The 18,318-nt window shown below is 41.0% G+C and overlaps 1 protein-coding gene across 3 annotated transcripts in view; it reads right to left on the bottom strand.

Moving 5' to 3' along the window:
* Nucleotides 1–18,318, bottom strand: part of CD274 (CD274 molecule) — a 293,265-nt gene that overhangs the window by 35,282 nt on the left and 239,665 nt on the right. For 2 of the 3 annotated variants that reach the window (XM_086961494.1, XM_086961496.1), the window contains 2 exons: nt 6,102–6,251; nt 5,815–5,871 (listed from right to left, as the gene is read on the bottom strand). In XM_086961494.1, coding sequence (XP_086817620.1) covers nt 5,815–5,871; nt 6,102–6,251 — 207 coding nt within the window. The remainder of the gene's footprint in view (nt 1–5,814; nt 5,872–6,101; nt 6,252–18,318) is intronic. The other variant, XM_086961495.1, reaches the window with a different exon arrangement.

Raw genomic sequence — 18,318 nt, 5'->3', positions numbered from 1 at the left:
CGGCCATCTGGAGTACACTGTGAGCAGTAGTGTGCACTGCAGTAATTACCACAACAGGCAGCACTTCGGTCTGGACACTTCTTTTTCCTCCTTTGAGAGCCTGAAGAATCTCCATCAACAGCATGTCAATAGATAAAACATAGTATGTTTTTTAATACATGTTCATTATTGTCTTACATAAGTTCATAAGGTTTGTGGACTCTTCCAGTTATGGCTCTGGTTATGTACAATTAGTTATTTAAACTTTATTTAGTGTCACATGATGACCATTTGATGATCACAAACTGAATTTTACATGAACTCCTAAGCACAAAGAACGATCAACGTGGCCGGTTTCTGGTGGAGCTGCCTAGACAGCTATAGCGGAGATTGGCTCTGGGTCACCCCCTTGGCCATCACCTACCCAGCCTGACTTTGGTCATAGTTCTCCTCGTCTCTACCCCTACATCTAGTCCCTACTCATCCCAACCCTCCTTACCTTACCCCTCTTCCTCCCATGCCCCATTTGTCTTGCTCCAGTAACTGTTTGTAACTATGTAATCTCACAAATCCTTATGTAAAGCGCTCTGAGCCCTCCGGCTCTAGCCAGCGCTATATAAAGCTTCTCAAATAAATAAATGCGTTTTATGACTCTCCCACGGGAGAAAGGTGGGTGGTCAGTTCCAGACTTCACACTATATTATTATGTTGCATGTTACAAAACATGCGGATACTGTTAACAGGAGAGGAGGTTGGTAACATCGCTGAGGCACCGTCTATACACCAGTAAGTAAGTAAGTAATGTATTTATTGTAAAATTAATTAAAAACTTTAACAAACGTTGGCCATCTCCTATAAAACTATAAAACATCAATTTAAAAGGCTGATAGCCACAGTTAAGAACGCAGTTAAAATTACAAAAGAGATTCTATATACCAGATGGTTTTGGGTGCAGAAGCTAAGAACTGTTTATTCAAGATTTTGGAAGGCAGTTATTAAAGAAAAAAATGTGTTACGGTCCTAGTCAGGGCTTTTAAGGTTTGGAAGGAGGTGAGAAAGAGTTTCCAAATCGAAGGGATTTCATACTAGACACCCATATCCGCTACAACCTTATTGCATGGCGCCTTTTGTGAAAGTTGGAGTTGTAAAGGGATTACACAAATAGGTGATTTCTATGATGAAGGGGGTCTTTGTTATTCCTTCGCAATATTGGCTGATAAATACCATCTACTCAAAAGTTTTCTAAGTTCTTACAAATTTGTGACTTCTCAGGCAAACGGCAGAGGTTGATAGAACCAAATTCGCTAGTGGAAGCTATCAGACACAGGGCTCAGATTGGGGTATTATATAATTGCTTATTGGAGACAAGGAGGGACAACCTTGACATGCAAAATCTCAAATGGGAGAGTCCCCTGGGTGTGCAAGCTCTCTCCGTGGAACAGTCGATCGATATAGCTGGGAAGATCTTGATTTCGGCTAGGTTAAAAGCACAGCACTTTAAGACTCTATTTCATTTGTATCATACTTTCGCAAAGATGTTGTATTGGGGTGGAGAAAATTATAGGAAATGTTTCCATTGTGGAACAGATAAGCAGATATAAAACATATACATGTAAGAAATTGATACAGTTGGTAGGACATATCAAGAGATTCTCTCAGAGATAACAGGGGATGGGATAAATATCTCAATGTCTATATGCTCTTAGGAATTAGGGAAGACCTGATGCAGGGGCTACCGGCCCATCAATTTCGCTTTTTGTTCTTTGTAGCCACAGCAGTGGCTCGGCTCTGCATTTCGTCCATGTGGCTACAGCAGGAAGCCCCTTTTTTTGAGATGTGAGCCAGATTTTATAGCATATTTAATCTGGAGTATAGCCTTTATTCAGTTAAAGGGCTATGAAGGAGGAAATTTGGTATGCATATATGGGGCCCAATGATAGAGCATATGAAAGATTGAAACTTTTATTACTAATGCTTTTTATATCCAAGCATGTATTTCATTGTACTTAGTTAATCTGCTTTTAACTTAACTGTGAAACCCCCCTTTTTTTAATTTGCCCTGATGTGTATGTGCGGTATTAAATGTCATGAATTTATGATGTATTTATTTATTTATTCTTGTTATGGATTGTAATTTAAAAAAAAAAAATTAAAAAGATAAAGCAAGGAAAAACCACCGGCACCAACCCTTTTCCCAAAAAAATCCTCCAAGAGTAGGCTTACCCAGCCTCTGAATTCCTTCCAACAAATATCACAAATGAATTTATGGACCTGGTCAAAGCAACCAGGCCTGCCGGCAGCCCTTCTGACCCATGTCCACCACAAACAGTCAAGAAAATTATTCTAACTACCTCTACTGCCACACCAGTAAAGCATTTCCAGAAGAACTAAAAAAGTAATATACGGCCATTATTAAAGAAAGAAAAACTGGACCCGCCTAAATCCGACAACATTCAGACCAATTACAAATGGATCTTTCCTCGGCAAACTGATAGAAAGAGCAGTATTCACCCAGATGGCACAAGTCATTGAAGATATTTCCATACTCTCAGACTTCCAAACAGGATTTCATACAGGAAGAGGCAAGAAGCTGCCCTCGTTGCCATCTGGGATGATCATAAGAACACAGTTGACTGGAACGGAGTTGCTGTAATACTTCTTTTGCACCTCTCAACTGCCTTTAACACATTGACCATGACATGCTAATGCAAAGGCTTTATGAAGCTGGCATAGAGGGGACTGCTCTCAACTGCATCGCATCCTACCTTCAAAACAGAATTAAAGTCATTCATACCCCTCCTTTCTCATCCAAAGCCTCTCAACAAAAGCAGGAGTCCATCAAGGCTCTATCACCTCACCTATGCTTTTAAACATCTATATGAAGTAAATACCGGCACTGATCAATCAATGTCACCTCACAGGCTATAACTATGCAGATGATACACAAATACTCCTTAAAGTGGGAAGCCCAAAAGACATAGGAAACTCACACTTTTTAAGTTGCCTCAGAGCTGTGGATCAGTGAATGGCATGGAGCCATCTCAAATTAAAAGATTCCAAAAGAGAAATACTTACTTGTGGACATTGCAAATATTATGACCCACTTGCCACCTGATTATCTGGGAACACCGACTAAAGTATCTAAGGAAGTAAGAAAACTCATAATTACCACAGACTTCACGCTATCAATGAATGCCCAAGTGGACAAACTAGCACGATCAAGCTTTGTTACTGTAAAAACTCTGAAACACATCTTCGCCCACATGGGATGTCCACACAAGGTCCAGGCTACTATCTCTCTTGTTCTGCCAAAACTCCATTCCTCCAATATCCTCTACCATGGATCATCTTTAACAATTATAAAAAGATTACAACAGATTCAGAACTCTGCTGCCAGACTACTCTTATGTATAGCACAAGCCCACATCTCCCCTGCCTTGAAGGCCCTACATTGGTTACCAGTTGCCAGAAGATCCACATTCAAACAGCTTTGTATCACCCACAGAGTGATACATGGAACAGGATGGCTCTCCATCAGGAAAGAAATCACCAAATGCATTCAACAAAGGAACCTCCGCTTTAGATTGGCACTTCGCCTCAAAATCCCACCTTACAAGGAAAACACGATATGCCACACATCCTTCTCTATTCAAGTAGCCAAACTAAGAAACTCTGGAGCATTTTACCAACAACTAGTGATAATTATCGCTATGTTGGCTTAGCCGCAATATTATTATCGCCGAGCTCCGCCGATTTTTATCGCAGATAAACCTTGCTATTATCAAGGTTCATCTCAAAAGCGATAAAAATCGGCCGAAATGCATGAATATCGCTGAAAAGTCCGCGATATTCATGCATTACCGAGCTAATGCTCTTAGCCATGTTATCCACCTACCATTGGATAACATGGCTAAGAACTGCTCTGGGCAGGAGTTAGCTTTTGTAGATATTCGCGCTTAGCGCAAATATTTCCAAAAGTAGGTGATAGGAGATAGCGATGTTAGCGACTGTTTACAGTCGCTAACATCTTGGCACGCCCACTTTTCATGTCATTAGCGATAATTATCGCTGACATGCAAAGTGGGCCCCAAGATGATCGCTATCTCCTACTAGCTGTCGCTAACTGGTGTTAGCGACAGCTAGGTAATAGGGTGATAAAATTATTGCCGCTTTAGCAGGAAAAATTCCCGCTAAAGCGGCAATAAGGCCCTTGGTAATATGCCCCTCTTTACCCCCAAACATAAGATCGACAGATAACTACCTTATCTTCTGAAGACTACTCAAAAGTTGGCTCTTGCCCACATAAGCACCATACTCAAACATAAATACACAGCATATCCCTTTAAATACGCATTTATTATAACTATATATGTGTACCTGCATATGTGTATTGCTTTGTATTTGTATTTGTAATCGTTTATATTGATTATGTTCATAAATATATAGATATTCATTAGTTCTGCTAAACAAATGTACACATTTCCTATGGTTATATTATTCTACCATTAACATGTATATAGATGACTGCATAAATAAAGAAATCTTCATCATAACTATTTATCTACATTTGCTTCATTATTGAATTTCAAAAAATATCTATAAAAACAAATAAATTAACTTAAAGTGCAGCAAAACTTGAAAGTTTGAGTTTGTTAAATAAAACTTAAATCTACATATATTACCTTCCTAATACATATTTACATTCCATGTGCATATTTATCATTTTATTTATTACTTCACTTCTAAATCAGCATCTTTAACGCACTATACCATATATATCACCCTATACCTCTCTCAATATATCCTCTACCTCCACTCTAAGACTCATCCCAACCCTCATTCTACTATTATGATCCCCAAAATAAGCTTTCTAAACTCTTCCCTCCTCTACCCCTCCTTGTATCCTCTCATATCGCTTTTACAATTCAGATCTCCTAAACAAGCCTTTCTAAACCCTTCACTCTGACCCTTCCACCTCCACCTCCCCTTTACTCATCCCAAACCTCCTCTTGCTATGAGCTCCAAAAAACACTTTTAAGACCATTCCCTCTTCTATCCCTCCACTATACTTTTCAATCCAACTAACAGACTTACATTTCATGTTTCCCTATTCAAATTCCTCACTAATCCAGTTTGAGATCCGGAATAGCTTGCTACCTGCCGATAAGTGCTATGACACCTCATTAGGAGTAGCAAGCACTATGTAAATGCAAACCCTTCCCTCTACTATTCCTCCACTATTCAAATAACAAACTCACATGTCCACCACTCCAATTAATATCATATCTCCAGATACAAATTCGCCACCAATCCTCTTTAGGTTCCGGAGTAGCATGCTACCTGCCAAAAAAGTGATTTGATGCCTCCTCGGGGTAGGGAAGCGCTATATAAATGCAATTACAATTACAATTTCCATATCGGCTGAAATGTTGCTGTGCAAGGAGTCACGCATGTAGAGCCTGACATTCACCCACCTGTCAGTTGAAAGACATTCCATTATGAACTGTGAAATTCGCTAGCAAACCTGTACACACTGCAGCCACATGAAAATTAATATACCTTGTTGGCAATGATAAGTTGAGGTTAGAGCGACGTAGAGGTGGAAGGAGAAACAATGGTGGCAAATTCCGGTAGCTATTAGCTCAATGTACATTTGCGAAAGGGGTAGGTGAGTGCCTCATTACTCTTCCGAATTGGGTTCCACTTTTCCACATTTTTGACTTTGCAGGGAGACAGTTGAGCAATGCATTACCTCACTCTGTTTAAATTGGCTTATTAGTTTATTACATTGACATTCATTCACATACTGACTCAGTGCAAACTAAAATGACTTACAATTCACATCAGATTTTCTGCGATTTGGAAGTGTTCCACCATCCATACAGTCTCCTGCTGCCAAGGACAAACAGATGTTAGTGAATAGTGTCGGATCTGATTTTTTAAACTGAGTTTTATTTCCTAAGAACTACATTTAAAATCACCGATTCTTTTGCCAGAGCATAAAAAGCATGCATTGAACTTTGCATCAAGAAATGTGCAAGCAATTCTAAATGACATACAGAGCACTTTGAGTGGGTTTCCGTTCTCTTCTGTGGTCAGAAACAACTGTATCCTGTACCTACTGGAATTCTCTTTGTCGCTGTTGCGGTAAGGGTTCCGGCAGAAGTCCCCCAGAGTTTTTTGCATGTGGTGTGGAGGGTTTTTTGCACAATGCCAGCACGTGACTGCTGCTGGATTCTCCCCATGTGTTGAAAAGGAGCCTGTGCGGCGGTCTAGAAACAAAGGACAGGTATTTAAGCACTTGAATTGTGCCATGAACTTTTTACTCAAAACAACGTTTGTCTGCTGTGAGTCCTTTCCTAAAATACTATTGCGGGAGAGAGAGGAGCAGCGCCATATTCACAGAGATATAGCACTGTTCTGCTCTCTCCCTAGCGCTGGTGTACAATCAGGCAGCCGTATGCCGCACACACACCTTCGCACCATAGTGCAAATGTATCTGCATGAGTCTAGCATATGTTTTGTACTGCAAGGGAACTTTCTAGTAGAAATTTTTGGGCCATATGTATCAAAAACGATTTTTGCGATTTTCAAATTGCGATTTGTAGCAAATCGCAAATCAGAGAATCGCAAAATGCAATGTATGTCGGATTTGCAAAAAATTTAGCGAATCCTACGTATTCCTTATTTGTGAATCGCAAATTGAGATTCGCAAATGAGGAATTCCTTCTGCGATTCGCAATTAGAGAATCGCAAATTGAGAATGCAATTTCAAGGGTGCCAGGGTGTCAAAAGAACACCCTGTTGCACCCCTGAAATATGTATGTGTGCACATGTGGCGCACATATATGCCCTAAGGGCACTTTGTCACTTTGAAAAATGCAAAAAAGTGAATTTTTCAAAGAAATCGCGAATTACCACCAACTTGAAGTTGGTGGTAATTTGAGATTTCTTAAAGCCAAATCGCACTTTTTCTGTGCTTCCTACATTGCATTTAAGGAATCACAATTTGCGATTCCTTAAATGCAATCGCAAAATAGAGAATCGCAAATTTGCTATGCCCTTTTGGGATGGTACATCCCAAAAGGCCTTTTCCCGTTTGTAAACGGGCCGATTCTGAGAATCAGCCCGTTTGCGAACGGGAAAAGGGCTTGTTACATATGCCTCAATATGTTTCGACTAACTTGAAGCTTTTCCTACTTTGTAGGCGTGTTGTACAGTGCAGCACACATGCTAAGCTGGAAAAGAAAGGAGAAATAAAAGGATTTCTCCTCGATAGCCCCCATTTCAAAAGGGCAGTATTTTTTTATGTAAAACCCGGTCTACTTTTTTTTTGTAGTACAAAGGGTTTTGCATCAAAACGATCGGTGGTTGCATGATTCACCCATGCACCACCCATGGACTCCCCCTTCACGCTAAGTAATGCAAAGCAGCACTAGCCGCTAATTTGTGTTACTTTCAGGTGAATGTTCAGCACAAAAGAAGTTTTGCGCTGGGAAGTACATTAAAAAAACAAGCATGTTGCGCTAATTTGCAGCAGTTTAGCGATTCTAACATTGTACAACATTTTAGTAAATATATCACTATATGTGTGTTGATGGCAGAGTAAGCCACTCTTTGATAAAATTTATTGGGAATATCAACAACAAAATTGCGACAATGGAATCTCACCACAGGAGATGACAAAGCTCTGGTGCTCTGTTATTGGAATTGCATCTATGACTCCAGGCATGCAGGTGCATGAGATTCACAAAAACCCTACTTCTGTAGATTCTCGTGGGAGCCCATGAGCCCTGTTGCCCAAAATTATTTGTTGGCATAAGCCCTGTTGCCCAAAATTATTTGTTGGCATATGCCCTGTTGCCCAAAATTATTTGGCATATGCCCAATACCTTTGGGATGGAAGTCAAAGGGCTGACAGCAAGAGTGAAAAAAAAACTCAGCCCCTTTGTAGGGGAGAATTTGGATCAAGTTACAAATTGTTATGGGGAAATTAGTGCTTTTTAAGAGTGAAAAAGCCCATAAACTGGGTCATAAAGAGATCAAGTGGTCTGCTATGGCTTATGATAGGCTTATGGATTCTGATATTCCAAATGTGATCCCGCAGAAGGTTATTACCCACAACAAGTTCCATCGTTAATCCTACCCCTACCTGCCTGTGTGTATGGACACCACTGCATTTTACGGTGACATGGGTGACTCGGATGTAAATGCTATGATTATACGCATACTGAAGGAGTGTCGCAAGGGACTTTTGAGGGTGGGGGGAGGGTTCAGGAACAGTAAGGGATTGTTATGTTGAATCGTTCTGGAAAACAACAAAATCAGTAATAATATGTACCTAACCATCCTGAGCAAGCAGATGCATGTGACATCCTGAGTATTGCTGCGCTCGAATATGTTTGTCTCTACTCCAACTACTATGCTAATAAACAGATTTCCAAAAAAAAAAATTACCCACAACAAGTTTACTCGATCTGCCTAGCACTACTCGACCTCTCCCACATGCTCTATTCTGCCCCTAGTCTCACCACTGTCGGGTAGCCTTGCTGCATGCAGAAGGAGGGGCTGGGGCAGTTGTTAATTTGTTTGCCTGTAGGTACACCTCCTCATGGCCATCCTAAAGTTCCTCTTCTGCAAGATTGTCAGTCACCCAAAACATTATTACTTATAAGCAAATCTTATCAGGTGCAATAGACAAGCACATTCTACCCATTTGTAAGGTGTAAGAATGGCATGAGATGATCTGAAGGCATAAAACTATTGGAGAAAATCGTGTTGTCATCACTCTGGAAACAACAAAACTCCTGCTAATTTCTTTGAGGTCCACTGGTCACCCTGACGAATGCCAGGTTTGCAGAATACCAATGCAGACTAGTTGTGATTTCACCTCATACTTTTTTCTTCCACAAATCCCACACTTCCTTTAACTTCATCTTATTCTCAAAGCTTTTTTTCAATCCCTGCAGAAGCCTGTTGATGAAAATCAAATCAGGGTACCCAAAAAGGACTGCCAGTGTCCATTACTTGCAGTCAGCAACTAGCGCAAACTAAATACTGGAAGGGTGCAGTTTCCCAACCAAGTACAGATTTGGAACTTGACCCTCAGTGGACGCCAGTTTCTGATTAGTAGGAGAAGGTCACACAACTACTACTGGTTCCATTATTTTACTATGAAGGGGCTGTTTGGTCGAGAACTGACATTATTGTGAGCTAGAGTAGGAGATGTTCTGTGGAACTGAACTCCTCTCCTATACTTACCCATTTGGAACATGGGGCTGATTACTCCTCCTCACTCTAGAAAGCAAAATGGAATGTAGCAAGTCTGAGGGAGAGCCAGTGAAGAATGAGTGCGGTGGCTTAATTAACAATTTTGAAGTTACAAACCTGCAAGAGACATGGCACCTTGAGCCTTGTTACTTGGATGGTTAAATGTCATTTTTTATACCTGCGACCACAATGGGAAGGGGAATCCTTCCAGGTGCTTTAATAACTGTAGTATCAGTAAATATCCAACGTACATATATCAATATTATAGTGAAATCCAACCATAGTCTGAATCTTGATTTAAAGGTTGTGTATGGGGTTTCACTTTTTTTTAAAACTACTATAATAATATCTGTGGGGGTTCTATTTCACCTCACCTGGTGAATCTCTCTCAGTTTATTAACTGGTCATTTGTAACTATGAGCCTGATTTAAAGTTTGGCAGATGGGTTACTCCTTTACTAACATGACTGATATCCTGCCCACTGTAATTCAAGCCCCATTAGATATAATGCACCTGTAACACTGCAGACAGGATATCTGTCATGTCTGTGACAGAGTAGCCTGTTCATCGATCTCCAAATTCGGCTCTAATCCATCAGATGGTCTCACTCAAAGGAGAAGTTTTAATCATAAGCTACTTTAATGCAGAACTGCAGCTTGGCCATAAAAGTTCTATTCAGAAAATACAGAAACTAGGAGGGTTGTCTTAGAGATCCTGCACATGTATGTCACTTGATAGGTGCTAGATCATACCATTTTGGTCACATTATGATGCTAAAACCTATTGGCAAATTCAAAGATAACCTCCCATTAAAATAAATCAATTAAAACAGCTTTGACAATATCACTTTGAAATGTAACAATACATTTATATTGGGTAACATCAAATGATGTGGGATACTCACAAGCAACGAGGAGGTGAATGACCTACAATAAAGGTCAGTTCCCTAGTGATGTCATCTTGGATGAAATTTAAATTCATGAATAGGGTAGTATCGGATTGGTTGGTTTTGCCTTCATGCTTCCTTCTAGACATCGATACCGCATTTGTAATGTGCTGTTGGTGCTTTCTTTTAGTGGTATGTCCTAGCATTCATATCCCTCTACTTATTAGTGTGCCAGTTAAATGTGTATCCAGTAAAGACCCATCTTAGGGAAATTCACAAAATAAATATTGTATCAGGAGATGTAATGTCCACTTTTATTAGCTTTCAGGTATTTCCCTACAATTTAAAATCCTTATATGGCATGTAGTGATGTAGGGGGCAAAATGTTTTAGCACCATCCTAGATTCATAATATTGGAGCTAACTATATATTTTTTCTGTCAGTAATATTCAAGTTAAAAAATAGAATACTAAAATATTGTGGTATTTAATCTAGTTTGCATTCATTTAATATATTGTGCATTGATTATCATAGTTTTTCAATTAAAGATGCGTTTTATTATAGCCTTACATCCCGCCGTAGCGGGCTATATTGGCTATTAAAGGCCCGCTGCAGCGTTAAAGGCCCGAACCGAAGGCGAGGGACTTTAACAAAGTAGCGGGACTTTAATTGCCAGTATAGCCCTGCTACGAAGGGCTCTAAGGCTATTAGAACATTCTGCCACTAGAGGGCACAATGTTCTAACAAATAAAACAAAGCCTTCAGGGAGTGCAAGGGGATTAAAATCCCCTCAGGATCCCTAAAACCTTTGTTCAAAGCCACATCTGTGAACAAAGAAACATTGGAATGTTGGAGCTCCGGGCTTATACCAGCCAATATAAGCCCGGAGCACTCCATTGTTTACAATGAAGCTACCAACATTTCAATGTTTGAATATGTGTTCGTGTTTGGGATTTTTGTTCTCATTTTATTTTCCCAGTTTGTGGGTTATTTTTGGAAGTTTGTAACATTTTATTTTTAAAGTTTTATCATTTTATTTTTTAGGACAAATTATTTTTTAAAGTATATAATTTGTTGGAATTATTTTTTTTCTTTTAATTACATGTAATTTAATTATAGTTTATGTTTATAAATGTTGGTGTTCACATATATTGTTTTTTAAAGGTAAATATGTTTTAGTGGGTTATTGGATTTATTGGAGTGGGGTGGTGAGCTGTGTGGATCTTTTTATCAAAATTTCAGTATATCTACAGAGTTTAATTGACATTTATTGGTTGTAATTTTGTAATATGGTTTGCTATCTTTTAGAGAGGTTTTAGTTTTAGAATGTTATTTACAATAATGGCCATATTTATCAAGGGGTTGCGTCGCTTTTGTACCCTGCAATGTGGTTTAAAAGAGACGCAACCCCTATGATGCGATTCATCAAGCCATGCGAAGCCCCCTTGCGTGGTGTCCCTGAGTGGCTTGATGAATCCAGAGTAACACAACACAGCCCAAATCACTGTGGTGTGTGGGTGTTCCCACCCAAAACCTATGGATTTTGATGCATTCCCAGATTTACCACTACTGATAGACCTGGGAACTACGCTAATAAGGTGAGGCGTAACAAGGAGAAAAATAATGTATTTCTCCTCTTTATTTCCTCTTTCTATGTGGCTGCATTTCGGAGCACACATAGGAAGAGGAAAATGCGTTAGGGGATGGTTTTTGTGCATGAAGGTGTCCCTTCTCGCACAAAAACGAAGGTATCCCATTCCTACACAAAAACAATCCTGCTTGCAACACAGGTACCCTTGCACCATGGTGTAGGAGTGCCTGCCTTGGTGCTAGGCAGCAAATTGTACACCAGTGCTAGGAAAAGTCAGGAATGCGATATTTTGTGAAAAATGTCCGCACATTACTGCCCTTTACCTGTCGTGAAGGACAGCAAGGCCATTTACTGCACTGCACTGCTTACCAATTTAATTACTATGGCCCTAAATATATTTTATTTATATGATTTCTAAGTTACATTGCTTGTAAACATTGAGGTTTGGGTTTTTTAACTACTTTATTTCATATGTTGGTATTCTGCTTCTGTTTAGAAGAATAGTATATCTACACCCCATTTTTTTAAATGTGGAAAATGTATTTGGGGTTTAAGGTGGAATAATACATATGGCCCCTCACAATTTATACATTTTAGAAAACATTTATTGAAACAGATTTAGAATCGTAAATTTGCCCAACCCCATTTTATACACTTTCCCCAATGTTTGTAGGACTGGAGTTAGAATAGTAAATCTCATGACCCCCCCCTGCATCCCCAGTTTTTGCATTTTATTTTCCCTATTGTTTGTGAGACTGAAATTGGAATAGTAAATATTGCCCCCCACCTTGTGGGATTAGAGTTAGATTAGTATATTCGCCCCATTTAAATCCTTGCAGTCAAACACAAACACAGATGGTCAGTTGACTGTTCCTTAGCAATTAGTGAGAGGAGAAATTCAACTCCATGAATGTATGGTACATTTCCACACCGTAACTGCTGGCATGCCCAAGCTAGCGCACAGTTTGGTAATTTACTGAAGTACAGATACATACTAGAATTACTCATTTCCAAAATGAATACTGTTTTCACAACTAGAAGTCTCATTCGCTAAGATGTCTATCTGCTATAACTAACCTCAGAGCTTACAGGGGAATGAGTGTGGTTTTATTAGGGTGGAATTTGCTCCCTGGAACGTGCTGATAATGAACTGTCCCACCACACAGTTATCACTGAAATACCCTGCCTTGGTGATTGCTAATTGAAAACAAAAGTAAAGATATTTGCCACAAATGCTTCAGCAGTGGTGTCTGTAGAAGCAATTTTTTTTTGGTGGAGGGGGCACACATTGGGCCACACATAAAACAGGTAAGGCGACCAATAACGTTCAACCGTAAATAGTGTGTGTATGTGTGTGTGTGTATGTATGTAAATGTATGCACTGGGTAGTTGCAGGGTCCCATCCCCTTTTCCTCCACCCCCAAATTGGACTATTAGCAAGGGTGTTTGACTCTGACAATGCACTGAGGTCTGCTAACCAGACCTCAGTGCCAGTGTTCTGACCCATTACAAAAGATATGTCAAATTTGATATCCCCAATTGGCAAGCACTGACTTACTAATAAGTCCCGAGGGCCTCATTTATGAAAAGTGACGCATCGCTGCGAGAAAACAGTGATGCGTCACTTTTCATTGCGACCTCCTTGCAACCCCAATGATGCATCATATTTACAATATGACGCATCATTGCGCAAGGAATTAAAGATACGTCAATATTTCTGACGTATCTGTAAGCGCAAAAGTGACGCATTGCTGGAGTGTGTCACAAAAGCCCCATGTGAAAGGGCTTGTGTCAGTCTTACGCCTGCAGTGAGGTAGGCGCAAGATTTTGACGCAACAGCGTCCTAAAAGTGACGCAGTGAAATCTCATAGATTTCACTGCGTCACTATTATGAGGCTTTTTGCGGGGGAATGCCCCCTCTGCATACATTATACCTGACGCAGGTATAATGTAGCGCAGGGGTTTACAAAGTGACGCATCTGCTTAGATGCGTCACTTTGTAAATAGTGCGCAACAGGAGGCATGTTTTACGCCGCCGATGCGTCACAAAAAGTGACACACCGGCGGCGTAAAAGTGACGCACGGCCTCATAAATGAGGCCCCTAGTGTATGGTACCCAGGGTACCAAGGGCTTGTAGGCCACAGTGTCCACTCAGGGCTGCAGCACAGTTTGTACCACCCTGTGTGTGACAAAGTACAAAATGGCTCCCATCCTGCCACTGCAAACTGAGAAGGCAGTTGTCACACTGCCAGTTCGACTTTGCCATTTCAATCAATGGCAAAGAAACCACTTCCCTTAATAATACACGTAAGTCTCTTACATTTGTCATTTTGTTGAGGAATGGTTAGTAGCCCTATTGGCGAACACAGGGCTACCAGCTGGCATCCCAGCCTGGCTAACTTCTGATTGGGACTACCTAACTAGTTAAGGTATCAAATTAGTTGTGGTGTTAAATTCGACTTGATGCCCAAGTCCACATTAATGTCACTATTAAAGTTAAACTGTATTCGCTAGAGGGGTTTTGTCCTACAGGACCAGGCAGGACAAATTCATAATAGTAAATCAAGGTTGCCTGGTCTCGGGTTCAATGCTGTTTATTATTTATCAGCAAGTGTGAGCTCTTTATTTAGTTTGGAGACTCATTATTATTTAACTCATTTCAAGTGTTTATCTTACTTATACATTTGCAGTAAGAGGTTGTAACACGTCCTAAAGTAGTTTCTACAGAACAGGAGGAAATTGAGGCCTTAAGAAAGGCAATTAACGACAACCATACGGTGGCAGAAGCACAGGCTCTCTTAGATAAGATAGATAAAGAGATTCAAACATTCAGGGACAATACCATCAGTTTCAGGTCAAATAAATTTGAAAAAGACGTCAAAACATTTAAAATAGAGTCGGTGTATCCATATTTAAAGGACGATTCGCGTACTTGAAACAAACAGGTACTACATGCCCCATTAGCATGCTAACACGCAGAAACTAAGAGAAAGAGTAGAGACTAAAATTTGGTTTTTAACCCAACAGGTACCCAGGTTTGCCCTGAAGAAAAACCAGAGTAATCACACCGGGTTTGGAAACGCGTCGACATTTCCACATGTGATCCATTTCTAAATCCACTATAAGGCAATAAATAGAAAAGACGTCCCACGTTGCAGGACGTTTTGAACTCTTTACAAACTATATGCCTATAGTGTGTCAGTCTTAAAAATTTTCAAAAGGAATTAATAGAAGAGACTGAACTTTAAAAATTCTGGTGTACCTTTCCAATAAGTTAATTCATGTTTATGTGTGTAATGGTCATGCAAATCACTCATGTTATGATTTCTTCATGTGCAATTGTTTGTTGAATTATGATTTATGTGTAGAAACTACTTTAGGACGTGTTACAACCTCTTACTGCAAATGTATAAGTAAGATAAACACTTGAAATGAGTTAAATAATAATGAGTCTCCAAACTAAATAAAGAGCTCACACTTGCTGATAAATAATAAACAGCATTGAACCCGAGACCAGGCAACCTTGATTTACTACTATTAAAGTTAAGCCACTTATAGAAAAGTACCACTATGTGCCCTGGCTGGTCCAGTGGCCTCACGCATGCTTTGACATACAGACAGTGCTCTGCCCATCTAGGGAGATGCATGAATGACACCCAGGCTTAGAAACAAAGGCAGTTGCTCTAGAGTGAGGTGTGACCTCCTCTCCCAGGAAGGCCACTCTGAGTGCCTTTTATTCATGTAGACAAGTTTGAGACAGTGACACAGAGGGAAAAGCCATCCCCAAACTTTTTGTTTCCATGGGCATGTAGCCCTTAGATAGCTACACCTCTAGGTGGGGTACCAAGCTCCTCACAGTTGAGGCAAGGTTCAGACTTCTTGAGAGTAGCAAGAATATTGCACTCTGGGATTGTAATATGCCATTTGTCACCAAAGAGTAAGGGACCTACTAGCCCATTAGCTAGTGACAGCTTTGTCCCCTTTGGACACTTACCTGGGATGTAATGGTCAACCCTGTCAACCTGAACTTTAGATCAGTTTGGATTTGGAGAAAGGACCAAAGAAGGACTGCCCTGCTGCCCTTGGAACTGCACAAAGAGGGGCTGCACTGTCAGAAGGACTACACCTGCTGCACTTTGGGCTAGTGAAGTCAGGACTGTGCCTGTGACTCATGGCTTGGGGAAAGTTAATGTATGGCCTAGATCAAAGCAGTGGCCTGAAAGATCAGTTGGCTAATCCCCTGGAACAAGCACCCAAGGACAAATCCGAGATAGCCAAGAGTGTCGTCTGAACCGCAAGTGCTATCCAAGTCTGGATAATTTCGCAAAGATGGACACTAGCACCCACTAAAAGCTCTCTTTCTGACCGTGAACCACAAGAATGGTAGCCCAGGCATAGCTGGCGTTCTACTGTTGCAAAGAGGTCATGGTGGGACCCAGAGTTTTATGGCCAAAGCCTCCCACCTCAGCCGTGGACCAGTCACCCACATCTCACCCCCGTTGACTGCAAAGCATCAGGAGCATCTTTCAGCATCTTTTCTGCCTGCATCTGCTGCATCAGGACTGCTCCTTTATCGTCTATGATGGTTGTTTCCTAAAGGCAGTAACTGAACTAGAAAAGGCTCTGGTGGCCAGGTAACTGTTCAAAATAACCCTACTGTACTTCTAGACCTCTGCCGTGTTGCATTTGGTCACCTAAATCAGGACAGAGTTGCTGAGTTGTTTCAAACTTTTCAAAAGTTTGCATAGTTTCTGTTGACCAATACTTGTTTGCGATTAAATCAAAAGTTATTATCGGCCTGATTCATCAAAGGTAATTGCGCTCGCAAAGGGCCAGATTCTGAGAATCTGGCCCTTTGCAAGTGTGATTTTTGCATTTGGGATTCATCATCCCAAATGCAATAGCGAATTCGGAAATTTGCGAGGAATTACATTTAAGGAATCTCTATTTGAGATTCCTTAAATGCAATTCATCATCCTTTTTCAAATTGCGAAATCGCAATTTCGGGCCGCTATTTACCGCGAGGTCAAACCTCGTGGTAAATAGCGAAAACTCAGAAAAACGCTTTTAAAAGCATTTTTCTGAGTTGCATGTTGCACACACACATGTCCTTTGGACATGTATGTGCGCAACACCTGTTTAAATTAGCATTTAAGGGGTGCTACAGGGTGTCCTCTGGACACCCCTGGCACCCTTTAAATCGCTATCTTATTTGCGATTAGCTAATGTCTAATCTTCTAATCGCAAATATGGAATACTCCCCATTCATTCCTATGGGCCTTTTGGCCCATTAAGGAGTTATTCCTTGTTTGCGATTAGCAATTTGCTAATCGCAAATAAGGAATAAGTAGGAATCCCTTTTTTTTTGGCTATTCCTACATGAATCCTGTTTTGCGAGCCTGTAATAGCGATTCCTTATGAATCGCTATTAGAGACTCGCTAAACGGGTCTTTCATGAATCAGGCCATTAATGTTTTAAAAATCCATATCTCCGGAAGTCTTATGTGAATTTTGATGATGGACGGCTCTGAAAATTCATAAAAATATGCCTTTATTTTTATAAATGGTTGTTGTGTGTCTTTCTTGTTGTGAGACTTTCTTATTCTGCTGTTTGGTCAACAGTCATGATCCTGTTTGCGTCCCTTGTGACTGTGGGACTCCTGCAAGTTTGGGAGTATTTAAGAAAAACATGAATCGCCTACCAATGTTTACTTATATATATTATTTGGGGAGGGGACCTGCGTCCTCCCTCCCCAGTCACAAATGTATCCTGGGGACCCCATCCCCTGGGGCAAAATTATTGAAACAGGGAAGAGGAGAATTTGGGCCCTTCTCCACGAGCCTTAATAGGCCCAGGGACCCCATAGCCCAGTGACCGAAAACGTATTGATAGGTGAGGGGGCTTGAGGCCCACCGCCCGACCTTGTACCAGCTTGGGAACCCCACACCTAGGGTCAAACAATTACTAGAGGGTAGGGGGCACACAGTTCTCATCCTTGAGTCTTACAAATGTTCAGGGGACACAGTGGTTTACCCTTCCAGCAGGAGTATGACGGGGGAAGAAGTGTTACCCTACTAACAGGAGTTTTGGAAAAGCTCCTCCTGGGTGGGAGCACACTTCTGTAGGGATGATCCCACCCCGACAACATTATGTTTTGTTGTTGCCCTGGAAGGGCACTAGGACACCCACGTATGATGAATAAGGACCTCTAGAATGGGGTCCCTGAGACCTCTTATGGCTCGTGGCGCCACATACCCACTCTCCTATTAGTAATTTATGGCCCCAGGATGGGATCCCTGCGTGCCCGTTTTGGATCAGGGATGGGGGCTTAACACCCCCCTCCCTTAATACAAGTGTTTTTAGCCCAGGGGAATGGGGTCTCTAGAGCCTTGTAAGGTTTTGGGAGGGGGCCACGTGCCTCACTCACCTATAATGAATGTTGGGCCCTGGTGGATGGGGTCCCCAGGGCCCATTTGGGCTCCCGGAGGGAGATGCATGTCCCATCCCCTTATACAAATGTTTTCCACTAGGAGAAGGGGTCTCAAGGCCTCTTAAGGTTGGCGGGGGTAATCACCCCTCCCCTATAATTA

This window comes from Lissotriton vulgaris, chromosome 3_1 (genome assembly GCF_964263255.1).
Source record: "Lissotriton vulgaris chromosome 3_1, aLisVul1.2, whole genome shotgun sequence".
Classification (NCBI taxonomy): domain Eukaryota; kingdom Metazoa; phylum Chordata; class Amphibia; order Caudata; family Salamandridae; genus Lissotriton; species Lissotriton vulgaris.
Note: the sequence above shows the minus strand (reverse complement) of the source record. Positions and strands in the feature narration are given on the sequence as shown.